This window comes from Chelonoidis abingdonii, chromosome 26 (genome assembly GCF_003597395.2).
Source record: "Chelonoidis abingdonii isolate Lonesome George chromosome 26, CheloAbing_2.0, whole genome shotgun sequence".
Taxonomy (NCBI): domain Eukaryota; kingdom Metazoa; phylum Chordata; order Testudines; family Testudinidae; genus Chelonoidis; species Chelonoidis abingdonii.
Window position 1 is genome coordinate 4,163,917 of NC_133794.1, and position 24,715 is coordinate 4,188,631.

At 54.7% G+C, this 24,715-nt stretch overlaps 2 protein-coding genes across 9 annotated transcripts in view; both read left to right on the forward strand.

Moving 5' to 3' along the window:
• TNPO2 (transportin 2) overlaps nucleotides 1-9,126 on the forward strand; it is a 30,178-nt gene extending 21,052 nt beyond the window's left edge. For all 4 annotated transcript variants that reach the window (XM_075061086.1, XM_075061087.1, XM_032768157.2 and 1 more), the window contains 5 exons: nucleotides 708-783; nucleotides 2,670-2,769; nucleotides 3,612-3,686; nucleotides 4,499-4,629; nucleotides 6,217-9,126. In XM_075061086.1, coding sequence (XP_074917187.1) covers nucleotides 708-783; nucleotides 2,670-2,769; nucleotides 3,612-3,686; nucleotides 4,499-4,606 — 359 coding nt within the window. In that variant the 3' untranslated portion in view covers nucleotides 4,607-4,629; nucleotides 6,217-9,126. The remainder of the gene's footprint in view (nucleotides 1-707; nucleotides 784-2,669; nucleotides 2,770-3,611; nucleotides 3,687-4,498; nucleotides 4,630-6,216) is intronic.
• Nucleotides 9,127-10,150: 1,024 nt separating this feature from the next.
• On the forward strand, nucleotides 10,151-23,810 carry FBXW9 (F-box and WD repeat domain containing 9). 5 transcript variants are annotated; one of them, XM_075061093.1, is made up of 11 exons: nucleotides 10,151-10,226; nucleotides 13,029-13,457; nucleotides 14,611-14,750; nucleotides 15,311-15,472; nucleotides 16,191-16,303; nucleotides 17,414-17,505; nucleotides 20,023-20,171; nucleotides 21,097-21,210; nucleotides 22,001-22,090; nucleotides 22,590-22,655; nucleotides 23,071-23,810. In XM_075061093.1, exons 2-11 carry the CDS (start codon nucleotides 13,031-13,033, stop codon nucleotides 23,143-23,145), a joined length of 1,428 nt encoding a protein of 475 aa, XP_074917194.1. In that variant the 5' UTR covers nucleotides 10,151-10,226; nucleotides 13,029-13,030; the 3' UTR covers nucleotides 23,146-23,810. The 5 variants fall into 5 exon arrangements, with proteins under 5 accessions (XP_074917194.1, XP_032624053.1, XP_074917195.1 ...); XM_032768162.2 differs by having other exon boundaries at nucleotides 15,344-15,472; XM_075061094.1 differs by lacking the exon at nucleotides 10,151-10,226 and adding an exon at nucleotides 11,742-12,551.
• The last annotated feature ends 905 nt before the right edge of the window (nucleotides 23,811-24,715 follow it).

Sequence of the window (24,715 nt, forward strand, 5' to 3'; positions counted from 1 at the left end):
CTGGAGTGAATCCCGCTCCCAAGAGCGAAACTGGCTTGGACGCCAATGGGAACAGGGTCTGGCCAGGGAGACACCAATGTGCCTGAATGGGAGTCAATGGGGGGATATGGAGAAGCTGCTCTCCCTGCTGCCACCTTTTAAATGGGGGTTGGGGCTGCTGGCCTGTCCCCCAGCCCTGAATCCCACTCAAGCACCTGTTCTTAAAGGAGCTCTGCCCTGCAACAGCTGGTCCCTGGGCCTTTTAGGGGGTAGACCCACTTCCTACAGGTGGTTTCCCTGCGGTAGGGACCTTGAGCCTGGTGAAAGAAGCCAGTCGACAGCCAAAATCTACATGTCCAGTCCTGACAGCAGCAGGGCAAGCTTCCCAAACACCAGTTCCTGCCTCTGCGCATCCGCTGCGCCTTGGAGGGCATCCACTGGCCAAGATGGGAGTTTGGTCTTTGGCTGTCCAGTTCTCTGTTTCACTGCTGAGGCTGGCAGCAGAACGGGGCAGCTACTTGTAGGATCATGCAAAGTGGATGGAGGAACTGGACCAGTGCTACCAAATGGCCAGTCAGCTCGCTGTTAATCTTGGCTGGACTTGACCTGGCCACTCGAGGGGAAAGGCGTTTCACTCTCCCAGTCCCCTAGTTGCATCTCTTGGCGTGTGCCGCATTCTCCGGACGTACTCGCTGCTCAGATCCATCATGGGATTGTCTCTCTTCCAGCCATCACCATCGGACGCCTGGGTTACGTTTGCCCTCAAGAGGTCGCGCCAATGCTACAGCAGTTTATCAGACCCTGGTTAGTGAAACCACAGTTGGAGAGGGGGAAATAGAGCGTTTGGTAGAGAACAGGGGTTTGGCTGATGGGTTCATGGCGGCTGCCTGGGTGGCGGTGGTCTGTTCCAAGGGGCAGCACGGCCTGGCAGACATCTTGGCAAGAAGCTTCCAGTGGTCCAGGCTCTTCTGCCAAGCTGTTTGCACCAGTGCATTCTGAGATCCTAAAGCCCCAAGCCCATACTGCCCAGTGCAGTTGTGGGAGTGGGATTTTTTGGGTAACTTCCAGATGAGACCCTGCCTGTGGGATGGAGCTGGGTGAACTGGGGCAGCACTCGTGCCTGTCTGTGCTTGAAACGGGGATTCAACTGGGCCTGAATCAAGGACCCTGCTCTGCAACTGACTTCCTCTGACCTTAGACAAGTCATGCAGTGTGTCTGCCTCAGTTTCCCCATCTGGATAATGGCTCTGCCCTGTCTCAGTTGTGAGGATAAGCATGAGGAGGATTCAGAGGTTCTCAGATACTACAGCAACCGGGGCCATGAAACTAGCTGACATGGCATTTGACGTATCCAGACCTGGGCCTGCTCTGCGTGGGTGTGACACTTACCTGGGGCTGTGTATTGCATGACTCTGTATCTCAGTGTGGATGGAGCTTCACCCTCCATCTTCTCTGGGGGTAGGGGGGTGGATTTGCCAGTCTTTAGAAATAATTTCAGCCCCCCACCCCGGTGCTCTTTCCTGAGTCTCAGGATCAGGTGCTCCTTGCACACAACAGCTTCTCCAAAAGGTTCGGTGAAACTCAGTGCGCGATCCCACACCAGGGAGAGGTTCTACATACCTTAGCAAGCTTCTTTCTGGGGTGGGGAGCCCACCACAGATTTCCCCCATTTCTCTGACTAAACTAGTACCCTGAGCAAAGGGAATACAACCTGGGGCTTGTTTCCATAAACAAAGGCTGGGAACAGGAGCAACAGAGTCCTTCCCCAGGGGGCCTGCAGCTCCGATTTCTCTAGAGATAAGCTCTGCCTCATCTGCAGTGCAGCAATGGTTGCGTTTAATAGGGACTCCACCCACCCCTGGTTGGGATCTTACAGGAGTTTTGGGGGGAGTTGGACTCCAGCTACTTCAGTGTCCTGTTCAGAAATTACCCTCCACCCTGGTGGATTTTTAATCTGTTAATGCTGCAGTGTGTTGACAAGGTTGCCAGTGCTCAGCGTAACTGCATGAATGGTCACTCAGACCGGGCCCCAGCAGGCGAGTGAGCCCAAGTATAGAATCATAGAATTTCATGGTGGAAGGAATGTCAGGAAGTATCTAGTCCAACCCCCTGCTCAAAGCAGGGCCGATCCCCAGACAGATTTTTGCCCCAGATCCCTAAATGGCCCCCTCAAGGATTGAACTCATAACCCTGGGTTTAGCAGGCCAATGCTCAAACCACTGAACTATCGCCAGCCCCAGCACAGAGCTGGCTTTCAGCGACCCAGGAAAAAAAGGCCGTGAGTTATCGCAGTATCTGAAATCTCGGATGAGTTGCTGAGAGGGGAAGGAGGCAGGATGGGCCAATGGAGAGGTTCTGGACTGGGCATTTGGGTTCTAATCCCAAAGCTGCCATTGAGCTTGGGGGGGATCCGTTTGTCAAGGATCTAGCGACAGAAGGATGAGAAGCTTATACTGGCATGGGGGTGTCTCTGCACTAGCACCAGGGATCCCCAGGTCCTAATTCTACTATACTAGGGAGTAACTTAGCTCTGGTTCTTGGGCTCAACTGCCATGGGCTCATCTACCTAGCTGAGGTTGCACCAGTGCACTGGCAGTGCTGGATGTGCAGCTGTTCAGCCTAATGGTCCCCCTCCCTGCTGTCTGCCGAGCCCCTCTGGCACTGATTGTGGGGTGTGCTCTGCCTTCCAGGTGTACATCTCTGCGGAACATCCGTGATAACGAGGAGAAGGACTCTGCCTTCCGCGGCATCTGCATGATGATCGGGGTGAATCCCGGAGGAGTCGTGCAGGTAACAGCACTTCAACTGTTCTCTAGGGCTGTGTGGTGGCCAGCTGGATCTCCCTCCACCCAACCCCCATGGCCGCAGGACTGTCACCCTGCACTGGAGCATTAGTGTCTGCACTGAATCCAGAACTGGGGGCCTGACAGTCACCCACCCTGCTCCCCATAGCACAGTGACCCCTAGTGCTGCAGTGGGGTATTGGGGTCTGTACTGACTTCAAGGGGAGAGTGCCCCCTACTGAGTCTCTGACCCTGCAGCATAGTGCCCTGCAGAGTCACGGGGGGGGAGGAAGAGTGCCCCCTCCCAAGCCACTCGTGCCTCTCCCTGCAACAGCCTGGGATTTGCCTTGTTAAGCCCTGAGCCTGCTTTGCTTGTGATATCAGGCAGGTGTCGCTTCACACCATAAACCCAGCTCTTTAATCTAGCGGGAAAAGGCATAACAAGAGCCAATGGCCGGAAGCTGCATCTAGAAAAATTGACTAGAAATAGGGGCGATTTTTTTTTAACCGTAGAGTAATTAACCACTGGAGCAACTTACCTAGGGGCATGGTGGATTTTCCATCATTCGCGGTCTTCAAGTCAAGGCTGGTATTCGAGTGGAATTGGTGTCACTGTCGTTAAGGTTGAGCAGCACTTTAAAAAGAGAGTCTCCCTGCGAAGATTTGCTGTAGCTCATCCAGAAGCGCTGGGCTTGCTACAGGAATTGCTGGGGGAGGTTCCCTGGCCTCTGTTCGGCAGGAAATCAGACTGGATCTAAAGGTCCTGCCTGGCCTTAACATGGGACTCTTGATTCACGCTGCGCTGGGGTCTGTGTCGACTCTTTCACAAGCACCTTTATCCTGTTCCAGGACTTTATTTTCTTCTGCGACGCCGTTGCTTCGTGGGTGAGCCCTAAGGATGACCTGAGGGACATGTTTTATAAGGTAAGTCGCGCTTCGTAAGGGGGGGCGGGCAAGAGAGACCTTGCACAGTTAATCCAGTTATGGATCAGCTATGCAGATCAATACCGTGGGGGGAGGGCGCGGCGACTCCTTCTGAGTGGTGAGGGGCTTCCTTGTCATCGCAAGCAGGTGGATTGATGGGCCCGGTCTCTAGCTCCATTTATTTGCTGACTGAGAGGGAACGCTGTCCAATGGCTAGAGCTGGGGAGATCAGGACTCCTGGGTTCTTTTCATGGCTTTGGGTGGGGAATAGGGTCTTTCCAGCTCTGCTGCTTCAGTGCTCTGTGCCTTCGTTTCCCCATCTATAAACTGGGGATCCCATCTCCTGTAGGGTGGTGGTGAGGCTTGGTGTGTGTTATAACGCTTGGAGGCCTCCGTCTGCGGTGTGACACTGTCATCGTGCCTTGGTTATGCGGGCGATAAGCATTACTAAACGCTGGCAGCTTCAGGCCCCTATTGAGCATATTTAGCTGCAGCGGCCGTCAGGCAGCCCTTGGAGCTTGGAACCGCCAGCGTTGGCTGGATTTGTTGTTTGGCCTTAACAGTACGAATCCCTGCAGCTGTTGGGTTAGTGTCAGCGGATCGCAGCGCTGGCCCGTCTGCAGCGCCCAAGTGAAAGAGTCCACCTCTTCCCTCTGCAGCTCACGGAGCATGGGGGGAGCTGTCCATCTTCCTCTAACTCCCCAGGATTCTCGCGGTAACAGGGCTGTAGGCATAGCCACCCGCCTGTATTTCCACCTCCCCTGCCCGTGCACGAGCTTGGGCACTCCCATCTCGCTGCTCTTCCTCCTCAGATTCTTCATGGCTTCAAAGACCAAGTCGGCGAGGAGAACTGGCAGCAGTTCTCAGAGCAGTTCCCACCTCTGCTGAAGGAGAGGCTAGCTGCGTTCTATGGGGTCTAGGCAACGCAGAGAAACCGAACTAGGTGAGTTTGGACCCAGGGGACCGTGGCTGATTCTGATAGATCAGCCAGTGTGGCGGTGGTGGTGGTAGGCATAGACTTTTAGCTCCCATTCTCCTGGGTAAAACCACTCATTGCCCTTCTTTCTCCCCACCCCCCGCAAATAGGATTCAGGTGTTAACATGGTGAGAAGTTGATGATGGAGAGAGGAGAGATTAGGTGGGAAGGCAGGTGGGTGAAGGGTATGGAGCACAGGGCTGGGAGCTGGCAGTCCCCTGGGTCTGCCGCTGACACAATGTGTCGTTGCACAAGTCACTTCCTATCTGTAGTGGAAGTGTGATGTCTCCCTCATTGGGGCAGAGGGTGGAGCTTATGGTGATTTGTGTGGAGAGAGGGATAGCTCAGTGGTTTGAGCATTGGCCTGCTAAACCCAGGGTTGTGAGTTCAATCCTTGAGGGGCCATTTAGGAATCTAGGGCAAAAATCAGATCAGTACTTGGTCCTGCTAGTGAAGGCAGGGGGCTGGACTTGATGACCTTTCAAGGTCCCTTCCAGTTCTAGGAGATAGGTATATCTCCAGTTACTATTATTATTATTTATTAAGATCCTCGGGCAAAATGTCAGTTTCTAATAGTCAGAGTAGAACCGGTGAGAAGCAAACCAGATGTTTAGTGTCCGCGAAGCGTGGAGAGGCAGTGTTGTCTGAGTGGCAGAATGGGATTCAGGACTCCTGATTCAAGTTTCCACACTGTGAAACGAGGACAATTACTTCAACTTTCCTCTCAGAGGTGCTGAGGTCTTTGAGCAAAGCAGGTGTGAAGTGTAAAATAAATAAAAATGGTAAGCCCTGAGGCAGCACACTCAGGAAGACTCAGCAGTCCAGACCCTCAATCTATTTGCCCACCCTTAACATGTGGGCAAAGAGACAGGGGTCAGTTTAAACATAGATTTAAGAGCCTGACTTTAGTCACTTAAATAAAAATCGCCTGATCCTTGTGGACCATTAGCTTCCAATGAAGCTGGGGATTTCGGGGTGCTGAGAATCAAGTCTCTCATTTATAATGCACCCAAGCTTTAAACCTTGGGCCGAAATATTTCTCTTCTTCTCCCCCCAAAAGCCTCCTACCTGGAACAAAGAGTTTTGACAAGTAAAGTCAGCAGATGGAAAGTTTGCAAAGCTGATCTGATGCCCCAAAGCAGGGGAATATGAAGTCAGCCTGATTGGCTCTTTGTGTTTTCCCTTCAGAACATCAGGGCTTATCAAATCGCTTCTGTCTTAATTTCACTGGAGGACTCCTTGGCTGTCTAGGTTGTGGCTTGTGAGGTCTGTCTGCCCGCCAGCTGAGGTGTTGGATTTTTAACCGTGTTGGTTGGACATTTGAGTTGTCATGACAAGTTTCAGCCAACTTGGATACAAATCTCATCCTCCTCTGCATCACATGCAAAACCTGCTAGTTTTCCCATTGCCAGAGTCTTCCAGGAAAAGCAGGGCAGATAAGACTTCTGTGTAATAATGACAGCAGCTATTCTGAGTCCCTTTCAGAGGGCTTCATTTGACGTGTGTGTGTGTAACCTCGACTAACTGGTGCCCTCTCTCTCGTCTCTCCTCCAGGTTCCTGTATGTGCTGGGAGGGTTACTGGGAACTCGTCCACAGGTGTTGCAGAGCCCTGTTAATGGGGGGTTAGGGAGGAAGGGAGGAGCATTGTGGGACATAAAATGACTTCCCTCCCATCTCCTGAAATTTAAAGGGGGGAGACCGCTGAGATCAATTCAAACAAGCAACCAGGGGATCTCAGCGATTGGGAAAAGAGGCTCTTTCCTCCTTTTTCAGGGGTCATCTCTGGTAGATGGGGATGGGGTGGGGGTTGGCCGTGGGCCGAAATAGGGGAGCGATCTTAAACTGCAACACTTCCTGAGAAGGGATCTAACTAGGGCCATAATAGCAAAGGACTAGCTAATAATAATAATAATTAAAAAAAAATCATTTAAAGGCTAGGTTTTAAAAACAAAGATATGAATAAAAAGCTAAAATTGGATAAAAAGTTCTCATGGTTTAAAAATCTAGCTGTTGAGAACGGAAGGGTTAAACTATCATAAACACAAGGTTATACTACTGTACAAATAGTGCCAGCCATCGGTGTTTGAGATCAGCTTTTCCTCACCTCTTCCAGACTGCATGGTGACAGAAGTAGACTAGCAATCCTGTGAGTAGCCCATAATTAAGTGTAATCGTTTTTCATCTAGAAACTTAAAACAGCAAGAAAAAAAAACCTTTTCTGAAATAGTTTCCATGGCAGCGTTTACTGAACGCAATGCAGGGAAAAAACCCAACTCGTGAGGACCTCCTGAGCCGAGACCCAGTCGATTTCTTTTGTGAAGGGGGCCCTTGTAATAAATACTGTCTGGAGAAGCATGATTTTTATAAAAAAACAAAACAAAAAAAATCAAAATACACAGTGCAGTGAATTCTCTTAATCTGTCCTTCAGCTACAGACAGAGGGAGGTGAAAGTGACTAGGGTGGGATTGCAAATGATGCAGTTGTATCGTGCAGAGGCGAGACAACCTGTCTTCACCTGGTTTATAGCACACCTGATCAGGGAGACATGTACTGCACTGGGTCCCAAGTAACATCATTCGTTACAGTTAATTACGCTTTCTGTCTTAATGGAGTTTATGCCACATCTGCCACTTCAGTTTACAAAATAAGAGAGGACAGTCAAGATAGCGGAGCACCGAGGGGATGGAAGTGTAGCTTTGTGTTGGCAACAGTCAGATTTCTTTTTAAGACGAGTCCATAGATTCTGCTACATGCTCACTTGGAGTCTTGACAAGACTCCTATGAATTTTAGTCCCCCGTTTTGTTTTTTTTAAAAAAAATGAATAAATCAGGGGTTGGTTATGCTGAAAGTTTTTGACTTGGTGTAACCACAGCTTTTTAACTGTAAATGAGGTAATGTGCTGTGAAAGCATCTTTTAACAGCCTCACTGTTTTTTGACTTGCCACTAGTCAGAAGGCAGCTGTATGGGGGAAAGAAAGGGGAACACTTAATCCTTTGAAGGTGCAAGAATAACTGGGGGGGGAGGTGCTGCCGGTTGTCGGGAAGTGTCTGAGTCTGCTTGATCTGTCTGTAATCAACTGAGCTGTGGGATGAAGAGAAATCATTTCCCAAAGTGACATGCACCAAGAGAAATTCCAGTTCTCCTGAGAAGAGAGCGCCACTGGGACACTGATTTTCGCCAAGTGCAGGGTTGGGAGACCTCTTCACCAACTCTTTCCTGGATTTCTGTTTTCTGACTTCCTTTTTAAAAAAACTGAAAGTCACTCAGGTGACAGCAGGACGAACCTGTGGTTGAACTGTGGAAAGTCTGACCCTTCTCGAGGCTGCAGCTGCCCCTGTTGCAAAAGTACCTTGCAGTGAGGAACCCACCATCCCCTTTTGGCTGGCAATGTCATGCAGGGTGCGGGGAACCAATTTACTAAAGCAGCAGTTGGTCACTCTAGGATCAGTCATGCTGCACCTGTGTCTATTGAAAGGCTTTGTTTGTGGGATCACTCAGTAACTTAAGCTTCACTGATCCTTTCCCTTCATCCTCCCTCGTTATTTTTCAGCATTTCCTTTTTCTATTTTTTTTAAACTTTTAATGCCCTCCAAGTTTTCGCACTGGAGTTCACTGGATAAACGTCCCAATAGGCCTTCGCACCACAAAATTTTGAGCCTGGCAGCCTGGCTGGCTTAGTGTCCACTGTTGCTTTCACTGGGTGGTTTAGCCCCTAGCCTTGCTCTCACCCATCTCTGCCACTGAAGATCTTGAGTGGTGGGAAGAGACTCCAGCAGCATTCAGCCCTAAGTGCATCTCTGCCTTAGAGGAAGGAAGGGATGGGGAACTAAACAGATACATTCCTTCAATTCAGCCGCCTCCTTTATTTTTATTTTTTATTGGTATAAGACTTGAGCAGGTCTCTGGGAAACTGTCAGATGTTTTTCTCTTTTGCATTTTGATGCTTCATTTTAAAGCATTTCCTTTCCCTCCATTCCTCCTCCAGAGAGGGATGAAACATGGATTTCCATTAGAGCAGGGTTCTGGTGTGATCTTTTTATACATGCATGAACAAGAACTATACTGCTAAGTAAAGTGGCATCCCAGCTTGCTATATACATACATACATACATACATATAACACTTTTTAAAAAAAATTAAGTTCCCAAAGTGTAGGAAGACAAAAGAAGGCTGTGAACTCTTTTCTTGGACAGTGAAGTTTAAGCTACTTGACCTGACTGCCTCTTGAAATTGATTTTTTTTTTTTTTTTTTTTTTTGTATAAGTGCTTCTCGTTTCTGCCTCCTGTTTTGTTAACCCTGGATTTGTATATTTGTAAATGTGCTGTACTGTTTCCTATGGTGACAGTGTACCTAGTGTTGAAGCCGCTGCTTGCACCTTGCTGAAATGAGATTTTTCTCATTTTATGTATAATTTTGTCAACTAAAAAAAAACAAGCAAATTTCATGTGACTCCAGTCTACAGCCCTGTCTAGGCTCAATGTTTTTTCTGATGTAAATATGGGGTTTGTAAACTTTGCCGTTCTCTCCTCCCCCACTTACTTGACTGGTGTGCTCCCTTAGTCCCTCATCTCCATGCTATATGTTGACACAGTACAAGTGAATCTGCTGGGATGAAAGCTGGCTGATATAGCTTTGTATTGTCTACCACGAGTCGTGGTCTGCATTCCTCGCTGCCATCTTTCTTCATATTTCTCATAGCCCTGCAGTGGTATCTATTCCTTGCTCTGGCACAGGCCTTGAGTTCACATTGGGCATGTCACTTCCCCTCACTGGGCCTCAGTTTCCCTATCTGTGAAGTGGGAATAATACCTCCTTTGTAAAGGTGTGTGATGATTTACAGAACAAATGGAAAAAATGAATTAACATAAGGGTGTGCTTAAAGGCACAGACCTGGGTTCAGGACCTGGCCTGGTGTGGTACTGGGCAAGTTACTTAAGCTCTCTGCTTCTAGATAATGACCTGCCGTCACAGGTGCTTGGGGAGGCCGGCCTCAGTGGCTGCTTCCCTTTGTGGCTGATTGATTTGAAAACCAGCCAAGAAGCCCCCTCAGTGGCTACTGCCGGGGTGTGTGGTGTGTTAGATTTGTGCTTCCTTGCCTGCTGGGGTGGGGTTGTTCCTCCCACTGCTCCCCACGTGCGGGGCTTGGGCTGAGGGTCTGGGCTAGACTCTGGCAGTGCAGACCCAGCGGGGATGGGGCCCTTGGGTGCTGCAGGGAGCCCAGCTGGGGCCTGCAGGGGTCAGTGGGGGGCGGGGGGGAGGCTGCTGCCTAAGCCTGGGGAAGACATTTTTGCTGTGATGTCATAATAAGGGCATGTGCCTATGACGTCACGGGGCGGGGGGTGTTTATACAGGATCCCGCCGGCCTGTGAATCGCAGCCACCAGGGAGCCTGGTCACGTGACAAGCACGGGCGGGAGGAACGTTAGTGTGTGACGTCATCTGGCGCCGGAAGTGGCCTCGCTTGTGCCGGTGGAGAGTGGACGCGCCGGAAGTGGAGAGTAAGAGGAGGCGGGGCCCCGCTGGCCGCTGTCAGAGGGAGTTTGGCGGCCCCGGCCCGGGGGTAAGAAAGGAGCGGGGCGGAGACACCCCCCGTACCGGGCCCGGGGCCCCCAGGTCTCTGCGGGGGGGGGGCGGAGAACACCCCGTACGGGCCCGGGGCCCCCAGGTCCTCTGCGGGGGGGGCGGAGACACCCCCGTACCGGCCCGGGGCCCAGTCTCTGCGGGGGGGGGGGCGACACCGGCCCCTAGCCGGGCCCGGGGCCCCCAGTCTCTGCGGGAGGGAGGGGGGCGAGACACCCCGTCCGTGGCCCGGGCCCGCACGGTCTCTAGCGGCGGGGGGCGGAGACACCCCCGTACCGGCCCGGGGCCCCAGGTCTCTGCGTGGGGGGGCGGCGACACCCCCGTACCGGGCCGGGGCCACAGGTCTGCGGGGCGGGGGGGGAGACACCCCGTACCGGCCCAGGGCCCCAGGTCTCTGCGGGGGGGGGCAGAGACACCGTCCCGTACGGCCAGGGCCCGCAGTGCTTCTGCGGGCGGGGGGCGGAGACACCGCCCGTAGGGCCGGGGCCCCCAGGTTGCTGCGGGGGGGGGGGCGGAACACTGCCGCACGTATCGGGTCCGGGGCCCCCAGGCTCTCGGGGGACGGGGGGGGGCGGAGACACTCCCGTACCGGGCCCGGGGCCTGCCCATGGTCTCTGCGGGGGGGGGCGAAGACACCCCGTGACGGGCCCAGGGCCCCAGGTCTCTGCGCGGGGGGCGGAGACATCCCCCCATACCTGGGCCTCGGGCCCAGGTCTCTGTGCGGGCGGGGGGGGGCGCACAGCCCGTACCGGCCGGCGCCCCCAGGTCTCTGCGGGGGGGGGGGGGCGGGAGACCATCCCCGTACGGGCCGGGGCCGCCAGTGTCTCTGCCACGGGGGGGGGGGCGGGACACCGACCGGCCCGGTGCCCCCAGTCTCTGCGGGGGGGGGGGGCGGAAGACAACCGTACCGGGGCCCGGGCCCCAGGTCTCTGCGGGGGGGGGGGGGAGACCGTCCCCCGTATCGGCCCTGGCCCCAGGTCTCTGCGGGGGGGGGGGGGGCGGAGTACAGCCCCCGTACGGCCGGGCCCAGGTCTCTGCGGGGGGGGGGCGGAGACACCGTCCGTACGGCCGGGGCCCCAGGTCTCAGCGGGGGGGGTGGGCGGAGCACCCGCGTACGCCGGGGCCCCCAGGTTCTCTGCGGGGGGGTCCGGGCCCAGGTCTCTGCGGGGGGGCGGACACCCCCGCGTAACCGGGCCCGGGGCCCCCAGGTCTCTGGCGGTGGGGAGGAAGCAACACCCCCTATACCGGGCCCGGGGCCCCCAGGTCTCTGCGGGGGGGGGGGTGACACCCCCTATACCGGGCCCAGGGCCCCCCATGTGAATCCGAGCCTGGCCCTGGTAAATCTAGCCCAGCCAGTCTCCTGCGGGTGGCCTGTGCTGTGCTCCTCCAGCGACACAGGCAGGTCACTGTTTGTTAGTCACCTGGCTGCAGCATCTGAATGTCCTTAGGTCAGTGCCCAGCGGTGACGGTAAACCATGGGCCATCCTGGCCAAGCCGGGCCCATCACCCAAACTGCTGTGGAATCCCTCGCCGTCTCTGTCTCCTTGTCAGCCCCAAGTGAAAGCTTCCCTGGCTCCCCCAGGCCAGCCCTTCTCCCTGCCGCCTGCCCCCTTTGTTCTTTAGCGCAGGCCTTCGCTTCACATCCTGGGGGAGGAGGAATCTCCTTCTTCTTGGTTGCTACTTGTGACTGTTGTAGTCTTTGGGTTTGGGTTGTTTTTCCAGCTTCTCCATAGAGAGGGCTTAGTTTCAGCCAGTCCTTTCCTGACGCATTCATCCCACCCTAGACAGTTACATCACATCCCTCCCTGGTATCAGCCCCAAACAGCAGATAGCCCTGTCGTACCTCCCCTGGGTAGAGAGGCAAATGCATAGGGCAGCTGAGGCACACATAGGAATCATACAAAAATTACAGGAAATTCCTACTTTGTCAGAGAGGGCATCTGAGAGAACCTGTTGGAACCCGTTGGAACCCGCTCCACTCCACTCAGAGCGATGGGCTCAGGCTCTCTGCCAGCTCGGGCGCTGTTGCTGTGTCGGTCACACTTGGGGCTACAGCCCCATCTCAGGGTTGTGAGCTCAGGCTCCAGCATTGTTACAGTCAGGGCATGTGTTGAAGGTTTTTTTCCCTTCCACGGCAGCTGAAGGTGTTAGTTAATTATGAAAGCTGAGACTCTGGAAAACGATTGAGAAGTCTGTCGGTCCTCACTTCTCATTCAACCCCCCCCCCCCCCATTTTGGAAAAAACTGCAGGAGAAGAGGATGGGAAGCTAAGGACATAGGCTGCGGGTCTGATCTGGTGCGTCAGGTGAATGCAATGGTGGGTCCAGAGGGGGGATGATAAAGATATGCAGAGCAGGAACAAACAGCTGGAAATTAAAGCCAGACACACTCAAATGAGAAATTAGACACTGATTTGTAACAAGGAGGAAGATTAACCATTAGAAACGACTGTGAAGGAAGTGGTGGATTCTCCGTCTTGTCTTCCAGTCGGGTTGTCTTTCTGAAAGATGCTTTAGCCAAACACAAGTTACTGGGGTCACTGGGTGACACTGAATGGGCTGTGATCTACAGGAGGACAGGTCAGATGAGCTAATGATCACTTTTGGCCTTAAACTCCATCCGTGGGCTAATCACATACAGCTGCCGGATGGGCTGGCAGAATGAAAGGGACTGGTGGATGTGGGGGGTAGAATGGCCAGTGTTATGATCTGCTCCGGGCTACATGCCATGTGCTGTTTCTATGCTGCGCTCGTCACTCTTACTGTCTCTACTGGTTCTGCAGCCATGGACCTGGCATTGAACGCCTCTGAGGACCCCCAAGGCTCTGACAATGACTCCGACGCAGAGAACAAGGTTGATCCAGACACGCAGGCTCAGGAGTACATCGACCGTGTCCTCAGCTCTGCTCAGCCCCGCCACAGGGCCCAGTGCTCACCTCCCAAGTCACTCCCTGTGGGGCTTGGGGCCCAGGCATCGGAGCACAGGTCTCCTCTGGAGCTGAAGAAGTCTCCGGCAAGCGACGGTGCGACCTCTGGGCTGCTAGCCCTTCCTCTGGAGCTGATCCTGGAGATCTGCTCTTACCTGGAAGCCAGGTTTGTTCTCGAGGTCTTGCCCTTGGTCTGTCGGACCCTCAGGGATATTGTGCAGGACCCAGTGACCTGGAGGATTCGCCTTCAGAAGAGGATCAGTGGGTGTTACCCAGTGGTGGAAGGTAGATCTCCATTGGACTTTCTTCACTGGAGGTGGGACTTGGAGGAGAGATGGGGGCTGAGGGCCAGGACTCCTGGGTTCTATTGTAGGACCAAACGCTATTTCATGGGCCTCAGAGAGGTCCCTCAGTTAACTTTACTACCTTGAGATTTAGGTGCTGCGGAGGTGCTGCTGGTTAGAGCTGTGGTGGGAGGGGAACGATAACGCGAGGGTCCTATCACCAGCTCTGGATGAGAATTGTCTCTAACAGTTAGAGCAGGGGGCTGGGTGTCGGGACTTCTGGGTTCTGTCCCCAGCTCCAGAAGGGGGTCTGGTGGTTACAGTGGAGGGGGGGACACTAGGAATCAGGACCCCTGAGTTCTGTTCCCTGCTTTGCAGCTGACTTCACTATGTGAGCCTTTGCCTTGGCTTCACCTCTAATGGCAGTAGCTCCCCCGCCCTTCCTTGGGGTGGGAGGTGGTTTGGGATGCTTCCAGGCAGCAGTGCTGTGGCTTAGCTTTGCTGCGCATCTATTTAAAGGGGCCACGTTGGGGCCTCTAGAGGTGACATTTCCCCGTCCTTAGGAAGAGAAGGCTTTACGGACCCTAAAGCAGTGGCTCTCAACCAGGGTACTTGTATCCCTGGGGATATGCGGAGCTCTTCCAGGAGGTACGTCAGCTCAGCTAGAGATTTACCTAGTTTTACAACAGGCGACATAAAAATGACTAGCAAAGTCAGGACAAGCTAAAATTTCATCCAGACCAGGCCTTGATTCTACTGCTCTGTAGACTGTACGCTGAAAGGTAGGTACAATACTTCCATTCCAATGGGTTTATAAAAATGAGAACGCAAGCAATTGTTCAGTAATAGTGTGGCTGTGACGCTTTTGTATTTTGATGTCTGGTTGTGTAAGCAAGTAGTTTAAATGTGAGGTGAAACTTGGGGGTACCCAAGACAAGTCAGACTCCTGAAAGGGAGACAGTAGCCTGGAAAGGTTGAGAGCCACTACCTCGAAAAAAGCAATTTTTACCCAGCCTCACCTTGACCTGGTGCAGGGGATGGGGCGTGGCTTTGGGATCAAAGCTCCCAGCAGGTTTGGAAGCCCCAGATTCCCTCCCCGCCCAGAGCAGGACACCCCTCACTCTGGTCCTTGCGATCTTTTCCTTTCTACACAGAGGAGGACTTTGACTGGCCGGCTGCCTGCATGGAGCTAGAGGAGCATCTCAGGCACTGGGCCTCTGATGGCAGGAGGACAGAGTACTTCTCCCTCGCCGACGGCCACTTTGCCTCCATCGACTCCGTTCTGCTTTTGCAGGTGAGTTCCAGTTTCCTCCTTGGCTGGCCATTGCTGTCTGGGGGCGAGATGGGGTGGGGCTGGGGAGTCAGGAGTCCTGGGTTCGACCCCTGGCTGTGGGAGGGAAGGGTGTGAGGTCTAGTGAGGTAGAGCAGAGTCAGGACTTCTGGGTTCAACAGCTGCCGATCGCTAATCATGTCACACAGCTGTTGGCTGGGGCAGTCATGGAAGACTCTTCCCACGTACGGTTGGTTGTGGTGGTGTTATCTGCCGAGCCCTGTTAGCTGGGATGGCTGCCCACGTTGGTCTCTGGCTCCAGGAGCTCTGTAGGGTGGGAGCAGGCGAGACTTTTACATGTATCTAAGCGGCTCACGTCATTTGCACAGGGGGAAACTGAGGCATGGAACTGGGAAGTGACTTGCCGGAGGTCACGTAGCAAATTGTTGGCAGAGTCAAGAATAGAACCCAGGAGTCGTGACATCCAGCCTCGCCCTGCTCTAACCTCTGAGTCGCTACCTCTGAGCATCCCGTCATCTCTTTGCTCCTGTACCAGGGACTGACCAGTTTCTCCCATTTCAAAGGACCCGTGGCCAGTCTGTCTCCTTCTCTTGCAGGGAGGGGCTCTCTGTGTCTCGGGCTCCCGGGATCGGAACGTCAACCTGTGGGATCTGCGGGAGCTAGGCCAGTCCCCAGACAAGGTGCTGGTAAAAGCCCTGGGCACGGAACGCAACGGAACGCACAAGGTGGGAACCGGACCTTCACCCTCTGGGGTGCAGGGCCACCCAGAGGATTCAGGGGGCCTGGGGCAAAGCAATTTCTGGGGCTCCTTCCATTAAAAAAAAAAAAAAGTTGCAATACTACAGAATTCTCGTGGAAGCCCCTGTGGGCCTGGGGCAAATTGCCCCAGTTGCTGCCCCGTCCCCCCTGCGGGCGGCCCTGCCGGGGTGAGGGGGGGTCTGAGCTGGAGAAAGGCGCCGGTGGCACTCTGTCCCCAGCATGGATAGGCCCAAGAAGCTGGAGAGCGAGCTGCCCCCAAGCTCTTGCTGGTGCCATGAAGAGGGGAGCTGGGTGGTGCCTGTAGCCATGACATGGGGGAGGGGGGGGTTGTTCTGGGGATGCCAGTCCTGCTGAGACCCCTGGAGGGGAAATGCCCCCTGGCCCAGTCCCTGCTTCCCTGTGCCCTCTTTGCCCAAGCCTGTGCTGAATATGAGCTTTCTTCCTCCCTTCTGTCTGGTTGGAATGAGCTGGGACAGCGTGTCAAGTGACTGGCACAGGAATGGATACTGGGGCCTCTTGTGTTCACGTCCCTGCTCTGTGCCTCAGTTTCCCTGTCCGTACAATGGGGTTAACTCTGTATTGCAGGGGTCTGGGGGGCTAAAGGGCTTCGGGGAAAGACACCAGAGAAGGGCAGGAAAGGACAGCATCCTACTTTAACCCTTTCCTCTCCCTTTCCCGGTACAGGGCTGGGTGTGGTCGTTGGCTTCAAGAGACAACAAGGTGTGCTCAGGCTCCTGGGACAGCACGGTGAAGCTGTGGGACATAGAGGCCAATGGGCAGCAGTTTGGGGAGATACGGTACCATTTCCCCTTCTCCCCTTGCGTCAGTGGCCCCCTCATGAAGCGACCCCAGCCTGGCTCTCACCAGCTCCTCCTTTAGCCACATGGCTGGTGCCCTGAGCTGTCTCCACCTTCTGGGAGAGGGAGACCTTGGAGTGTCTCAGCCACTAGTCGAACCTGCTGTGCCTTAGAAACTGGGGTTGAGGCGACCATGCTCATCTGAGAGGGGAGGAGATGGTGCTGCTGGGCAGAGTCTAGACCAGAATAGCGAAGTGGGGGAGGCTGAGTGCTCAGGCCAGGGAAGTGGGGTGAAACCGGGGCTGGGGGCTGCCGGGCAAGAAGCTGTTTCTTTACATCTCCATGCATAGCTTACTACAACTTGGCTCTGCTCTGTGCCTCCCCAACCACGTCACAGGCTTAAAAAACAGACAGGGGGGCAGGTGGATCGTCCGAGAGCAAAGACGATCAGCTGAGACTGCTGCTCAGCAGGAGAGGCGGGAGGGTGCAATGGTTAGAGCACTGGCCCGGCATGCAGGAAAGCAGGATTCAGCACAGTGTCCAGTGGGACCTCATGCCAGTCACTTAGGGACAGATTTTTAAGGAGATCTCGGTGCCTAACTCCCAGTGACATCCAGGGGCGTTAGGTGCCTAGGTACCTATAAAAATCTGGCCCTCAGTTTCCTCACACATACAATAGGGATAACTGCACTGCCCTGCACTACAGGATTAGTGAGTATACGTGCATTAAAGATTGGCAAGTGCACAGACATTACAGTAGTGGAGGGCCCAGATTGCGAGGTGCTCCGACTTTACGGTAATGGAGGGGTGCAGATTGGGAGATGCTCTGACATTACAGTAATCGGTAGGGGAGCCCAGATTATGAGGTGCTCTGACAACACAGTAATGGGGAAGCCCAGATTGCGAGGTGCTCTGACATCACGGTAATGGGGCTCTGATCAGTACCTTCGGGAGGAGAAGGGTCTCGCGCAGACGTTATTGGGATCCCACCCAGAGGATGGACACAGGGACCAAAGGCCTTGGGCCTTCCAGCCCTGGGGGGGTTGACGAGGCTCATCCTGAAGGATCATATTTATTCTCCCTTCGCTGTCCTGTCTCCCCAACTCCCAGTGGGAAAGCTCCTGTGCTGTGTCTCTCCTACCTGCCCGACATCCTGGTCACGGGGACCTACGATAAGAAGGTGACCGTGTATGACCCGCGAGGTTAGTGTCCGCGGGTGGCTTTAGGATCGAGGCTCCGGCTGTTGGTTGGGCCCACCCTGCACCCTTGAAACCAGTGGGCCCAATGCAATGGGTCCTTTCAAAGTCCCGTGGCCCTGAGGTTCTGTTTTCTGCTCCTGCCCCTTGCTTCCTGTGCCTCAGCTTTCCACTCTGTAAAATGGGGCTGATGATACCGAGCTGCCTGGCTCATCTCTGGGTGGAAGCCACCCAGGCTGTGCAAACGGGCTGCTGCACGTGAACCTTCTCCTGCTAGGATCTGTGAGAAGTGGATCCCCCAGGAATCCAAGGCCAGCAGTTCAGTTTATACCCAAGAAAAACCGGACCCTTGGTTTTTTTCCCACCTAGATTGGGAATGTGGGTCCCATGTGACCTGTGCGAAGGGGGGATCGCAGGAGCGGGGTGGAGTATCGAATCTGCTGTATGAGTGCTCTAGCCAGCCCCTCCTGAATAACACTTCAGGGCAACACCAGCAAACCCCCAAGCCCAGACTCCCTCCCACCCCCCGAAATGTGCAGCTTATACGGTCCAGGCCTCTCCTGGACAAGACAAGCTCGTAGAATGACCGTCATTCATTAATAGAAAATGATCTGCACAAACCCTGCTCTCCCTAATGAAGTTTCCCCAACATTTCAGTCCAAACACCTTGGTTGCCATAAAACAATAAAGCAAACAAATTAATTAACAACAGAAAGTGGTGACGAGTAATGAGGCATGAAAATCAGAACTGGTTACAAAGAAATAAAAGGTAAAATGCCGCTAACACCGAACTTGACAAGCTAAGGCCTTGTCTCCGCTGGCAAGTGTCTGCACCATAAAGCAACTTTCTGCGGCGTAACCCCCCAGCTGTACGCAGGGCCACGTCCCTTGGGGCGCACAGACTCCTCAGGTGCAGCAGTTGGGGGGGAAAAAAACACTTCGAAGAGAGTTGTAAGCCTTAAAGCGCAGAGGGTCCAGCCCTGTGCTGGCAGTGTAAAAGCAGAAAGCAATCAGTTGGCCTCCAGAAGGGTCCCTTAGTCCCTCACGCTCTGCTCATGGCCTGGAGACACGCTCTTCTCCCCTTTGTAAGCTCCGTTTCTGAGGGCCTTTGGGTGCTGTGCTGCTCCGGGACACACAGCAAACCATTAATGTGGAATGTGTGTGTGTGTGAGATTGCTGTGCAGAGAGCTGGGGAGGGAGGCAGGGGCTGATGTTGGGGTTTTCCGCTGCCTCAAGCCTGGTTGCTTTTTCCTGCTGTCTGAACTTACAAGCCAGCATGCTGACACTCTCTCTGTCCCCCAAAACGCACAGTCTCCCCTCTCCTCCTCCATACACACATACATCCCCTCCCCCCATTTCAGTTGAAAGCAGCTGGCAATGTAGTAAGATGCCCATGGAACGATGGGATTGGGAACCTGATCACATCATGTGACGCTGTGCCTGCCCCATGAGGCATTGCAAACCCTTTCCAAAGCACCCTGCGGCCAGGTGCACCATGGGATAGATACCACAATACACTGCTCTCTTTGCCATTGCAAGAGCTGCTAATGTGGATGCGCTCCGCCGTCACAAGGAGCACAGTGTGGACACGCAACAGCGGTTTAATTCCGTCACTTTCATAAAAATAACTGTACATAACTTGTGCAGAAACTTGCCAGTGGAGACATACCCTAAGTGAATTCAAAGGTCTCTCACACCAAGATTTCCAACAGTCTTCCTGGCTGAATCTTTCTGTCAGGAGCCCTCCCCAGTCCAGTGCTGCTTCCTTTGTTCTTCAGGTGTTGTCAGTGCCTTGGGCAGAGAGAGAGGGAGAGGTGGTTTGGGGCATCCATGGTCCCAATTTCTCTTGCCCGAAAATCACCTCTAGCTAAGGTTCAGGGGACAGAGAGCCTGGGTGGCCAGGAATCTCAAGCTGCTGCTTTGTCAAAATGTAGATATGTTTGTTTGTTTTTTGCCCACACCCTGTCTCCAACAGAAGAGTGGCCACTTAACGCAGTGATGGGCCACTTGACCTCGTTGACTCTGAGCTGAGGCGTTGTCTAGCCTTTTGTTTCTGAAGAAGTGGTTTGTGACTGCCCTCCAGAACGTGGGAACATGTCTCCCTAATGTGTCACCATGGTCTCTTGTAACTTTACATAGAATGTTGTCACACACGTTTTACCAAGACCATAAGGATCAGCAAATCATGAGTTTTCAAACGATACCTCTCAAGGCTTACTTGGTACAAATTTTACCGTAATCCTCTAAAAGGGGCGAATGTGGGGGTACAGACTGTCACCATCTGCTGCCCCCTGACTGCCGAGGTAGGGTCATGGGTGTGGGGTGGAGATCTCCTGCCCCATGACTCCAAGGGTGGGGTGGGGTGGGGTGCAGATTTGCTGGCCCCTTTGATGCACGGGTGGGGGTGCAGGATAGAACATTACTTCCCCTCTCAACTGTATGAGTTTGAACCAGGGCCCAGTTCAGGCTAGGATCCCCACAGTTACCCCGGCAGAGATCCTGATGTTGTTCCCTTCCCGGCAGCCACCCAGGCCCCGTTGAAGAGCCGCAAGCTCCACTCCAGCGCTGTCCTGTCCCTCATGGCTGACGAGCATTTCATCATCTCTGGCAGCGAGGACCGGACACTGGTCATCTTCGATCGAAGGGGCAATAGCGTCCTCCAGAGGCTGCAGGTGGGTGGCTGGAGCTGGTGGCTCTTCTCCCTCCTACCTGCTGAGGGCAGTGGAGGTTGCCTGGAGTCACCATGGAGAGGAGGGAGATGGGAGTCTGTAGATGCTCCCTACCTGAGGACATTTTGGGTGAGGGGAATATGTAATTATTAGAGAGTCCCTGAGCCAGCTGGTTGCATCTGAAGGAGGGTGTGGGGTCCAGGGAGTCAGGCCTCCTGGGTTCTATCCCCAGCTCTGGGAGGACAGTGGGTCTAGTGGTTAGAGCAGGTTGGGGCTGGGAGTCAGGACTCCTGGGTCTGCCAGTGACATACTGTTTGACTTCTGGCAAGTCATTCACTGTGCCTCAGTTTCCCTAGATGTACAGTGGGGTAACATGCCTCCTTTACAGAGGAAGGGTTGTGGTGCTTAATGATGGTGAAGCACTTCTAGCTCCTCCTGCCAGATTAGCCAGGTGTCCTGCGCGTTTACCAGCAATGAGGGAGACTGCCAGCCCTGTAAGAAACACTGTTCTTAAACGTGCTGCAGGGCTGGTTTCCCATGCTGAACCCCTGGGGCTTGCGGGTCCCCCCCTACCCCGTCTAGGTCCCCCTGAAACCTGAGCCTCTTTTTCCTGTTCCGCTCATCCCGCCTCAGTTGTCTATAAGGCGTGGTGCCCTGTGGGGAACCGGGAAACAGGCAGCCTCATATATTCCAATTTCAAGGAACTCCTTTAGAATATGCAGAGGGTGTTGGGTGATTAGGGTGACCAGATGTCCTGATTTTATAGAGACAGTCCCGATTTTTGGGGTCTTTTTCCTATTACACCCCTACCCCCATCCCGATTTTTCACACTTGCTGTCTGGTCACCCTATGTGTGATCGACTCCCACCCATACACCGATCCTCCCCCAGACCTGTGTCATCCTCTCTTTGCTCCTTTCCTTCCCCAGCTGGAATCCTACCTAATCTCCATGTCCTACCAGGGGACACAGCTGTGGGCCGGGGACAACCAGGGACTGCTCTATGTGTTTGAAAACCGAGGAGGCCGCTTCCAGCACATCCGGGTACGCGTCCCCAGATCCAGGGCTTAACAGGGGGATGCAGGCTTGCTAAGCTTTGGGTCTGTTTCACCCCCACTTTCACCCCAGGGTGAAATCCAGTTCCTGCTGGGCCAGGATTTCATCCCAGATGGTTAATACCAGGGCTGCTGCTGCTTTGCCTGCCTGCAGCTTGGGGCTGTGAACTCAACCAGTGTCAGTTTCATTGTCAGTTTCACTTGAGGGCTCTCCTCCATTAACCCCATGCTGGATGGTCTCGGTTCCCCATGCCCTGGAGGGAACATGAGATTGCTCTCAATGACTCGTTTGCTACTTGACCCCCCACACACACACACCCAACTGAGATGGCAGCAGATGGGCCTGTTGGGGTGGCTGGCGCAGCAGTAAGGAGCTTGCCTGGCACTTAGGTGACCAGACTTCCTGTGTGATGTTAGCCGCCCTGTGCCTCTGTTCCCCAGCGATATAACGGTAGCACCTCACAGGGGGTGTGGTTAGATCGTGGCCACTCAGATATTATGGTGGTGGGGCCAGATGAATACCGAAAATACCTAGATTTCCATGGGGTCCTGGTGTGATCTGACCTGCGACTGGGCCCTCCAAAGCACCTTGGAGTGGGAATCACTGGTCGGGCTTGGGATGCGTATGCGTGAGAGTCCCCAGCATGAGATGATGGGTTAGGAACAGAGATGCATGGGACCCAGATGGGCTAGGAACACAGAGGTGCCTTGGCCTTCCCCCCGCGGTGCGTCCCAGATGGAGGTCTGCAGAGGGCTTATTGTCGCTTTCCTCCCCACAGTACTTCGATGTGGGTCACCGGTCTCAGATCACTGGGGTCTGGCACTCCCTGGGCACTCTGTATACGACCTCGACAGACAAGACCCTGCGGGTAAGGTCCATGCTTCCCTAGGAATCCTTCCCCCACCCCGCTCCCCACGGCTTGCTCATAGAGGCTGGGAGACAGGAACACCTGAGTCCCAGCCCCAGGTCTGACTTCGGCTGCAAGCCACTTCCCCTCTCCGTGCCTCAGTTTCCCCACCTGGGGGAGAGGGGTGATTCCTGCTTCCTGGAGGGTTCTGAGGATTGTGTTTCAGCCCTTGGAAAAGCCCTCTGCATGCTCAGCTTCATCCCCGGAACGTGCTTCTCTAGGACGCAAACAGCAAGGATTGTGCAAATGAGCTATTTCCGATGCAAGTCAGTAACGGCCTCACCTGGGCCGAGGGTCTGCCTGCCCCTCTTCCGGCCACTGGTAGCCAATCTCGGGGGAGCCGCACCAGTGCAGACCCCTCATGTTGATCACCAAGGGGCCGTCCTAAAAATAGCACGGAGATGGGCTCCCCCCATTCCTCCGGCCCTGGGCAGCCTCCCCAAGAGTGTTCTCTTTCCAGATACACGTTCCGACGGACCCGCCTCACACGGTCTGTTCACAGACGCACAACAACGTGCTGAATGGGGTAAGCAGGGGCGATCGGACTCTGAACTGGGGGACGGGGCGCCTGGCCTTTCTGCCCTCCCAGCCAGCTTGTCTATTGTGTTTTCGCCAGTGGGGGAATGTCCCTGGGGAATCCCCATGTCCCTGCACTCTCCCGAGGCCCACACCTCTCTCTCTCTCTCTCTCTCTTCCTTTGGACAGGGTGGGCGACCACTCCTATCAGCCAGCGAGGGCTCTCCCTTCCCCTTGTGCACAGGGGAGTGACCCCGCTGCCCCGAGGAGGGAATCTGAGGCCATGCTGAGTGCTGGACGCTTTGTCCTTGTGGCTAAACTCGGGGCAGGGGTAGGGTGTATTTAGCAGGACCTCTGGGGCCGGTCCCCTGGCATCCTGGATTGACATGACACTCACCCCTCCCGCTCCCTGCTTCCCCCTACAGATCAGCGCCGAAGGCAACATTGTTGTAGCTGCCTCTGGGGGCCCGTCCTTGGAAATCTGGAGGCTCGATGCCTGATGGGGAGCCTGGATCCACGGAGCCACGTCTTGCAGCTGCGGCCCCAGAGGTGGGTGCTGCACCCGGCGCCTGTGTTCCCACCTGGGGGGAGGGGCCAGAGTTCCAGCACCTGTTTGTCAGTCGTTCGTTTGTTGTTGTTTGGAAGAGGCCCGAGGAGCCGGGAGGTCAAAGCCTCAATGTCTGAGCTCGCCCTGGCGCTGCCGTTCCCAGAGCTGAGTTTCCAGAGGGATCGGAGCCCGGCCAGCCCTTCCCTGCTCGATGCACTGACTTAGCTCTGTGTGGTTCATATTCTTCCACCACTGCCCCCTCTTACACCCTCTGGGCTCCTTAGTTATAATGTCCCTGGCCTGCCTGCCAGGCCGCCTGGGCTACTTATCTGTCGCCCTCCCACCTGCTTTTCCACAGCGCAGGGCGCTTGCTGCTCCTTCAGCACCAGTTCCAAACATCTGTCAGGTCCCAGCGCAGGAGGGGACGGCCGTAAGGGCTCAGAACCACTAACCATCCAACCCAGCTCTGCGCAGCCGGGGGCGCTCGCCGCTAGAGGTTGAGGAAGACAGGCGCACGGGCTGACTAGATCGAAACAGAGCCCAGAGCTGACGTGTAACTCACAGGGATGCAGTTGAGACGCACGTTCTAATGTTGTTGATTAAATTATTCTGTCAGACAGGATCTAATCAGATGTCAGTGGGTTTTTATCCCCTTCCCAGTGAAATCACATTTAGTTTTAAATTCAATCCCTGGAGCCTTGAAAATCCAGGCGCGGCAGCTTTCCGCTGGCACCGGCCAAGCAGGAACCGAAAGGGCCCAGACTAGCTTTGATCTCCAAGCTGCGTGAAGCGCTCAGCAGGGGGGAGACTGGGCTGCAGATGCTTTATTAGGAAGGGTGCTACGGGAGAATCACCTGTGATCAGGGCCCCAGGGGTTGCACAAACACAAAGCGAGATGGTTCCTGATTCTGATCAGTGGGGATCTGGAGCCCTTACTGCCTGTGTGAAGTGAGCCGGTGCGGCTGGGCCTGGTACCCACCAGAACAGGCTGCCATCGCTAACTCGGCTCCCTGCAGTGGCAGGCTGTAGCTGTCTGCCTACCAGGCCATTATCACCATACTAGCCCAGAGCTTCCCAGTCCCACTGCCGCTGCAGGGAGCCGAGTTAGCGATGGCAGCCGGTTCTGGTGGGTACCAGGCCCAGCCGCACCGGCTCACTTCACACAGGCAGTATCGTCCCCATTTCACAGATGAGGAAACTGAGGCATGAGGGAGTGGAAGTGACTTTCCTGGGGTCACACAGGGAGTTGGCGGTGGAGGTGAGCATCCATCTTCTCCCCAAGGAGGGGGCTGCTAGGCCCTGGGGTTCCCGTGCCCTGCAGTCAGGCCTGGCCTGGCTTCCCTTCCCCAGCGTGTGCACACGAGGGTGTAACTGACAAGGGGGGTGCTGCACCAGGGGGAGATCCTGGCCACTTTGAAAGCGATGGCAAAGCCCCCCACCCCCCCCCCAGCTGCAGCAGGGCCACACTTCCCCCCAACTCCCTGCTCCTCCTCCTTCCCTGATTTACACCAGGAGGGATCGGG

Excerpts from the sequence above, each read along its gene's own strand:
- FBXW9 (XM_075061093.1), top strand. The coding sequence starts at position 13,031 with ATGGACCTGGCATTGAACGCCTCTGAGGACCCCCAAGGCTCTGACAAT. Across the intron at positions 13,458-14,610 it reads GTGTTACCCAGTGGTGGAAG|AGGAGGACTTTGACTGGCCG; the intron begins GTAGATCTCCAT and ends CTTTCTACACAG. Across the intron at positions 14,751-15,310 it reads ACTCCGTTCTGCTTTTGCAG|GACCCGTGGCCAGTCTGTCT; the intron begins GTGAGTTCCAGT and ends CCCATTTCAAAG.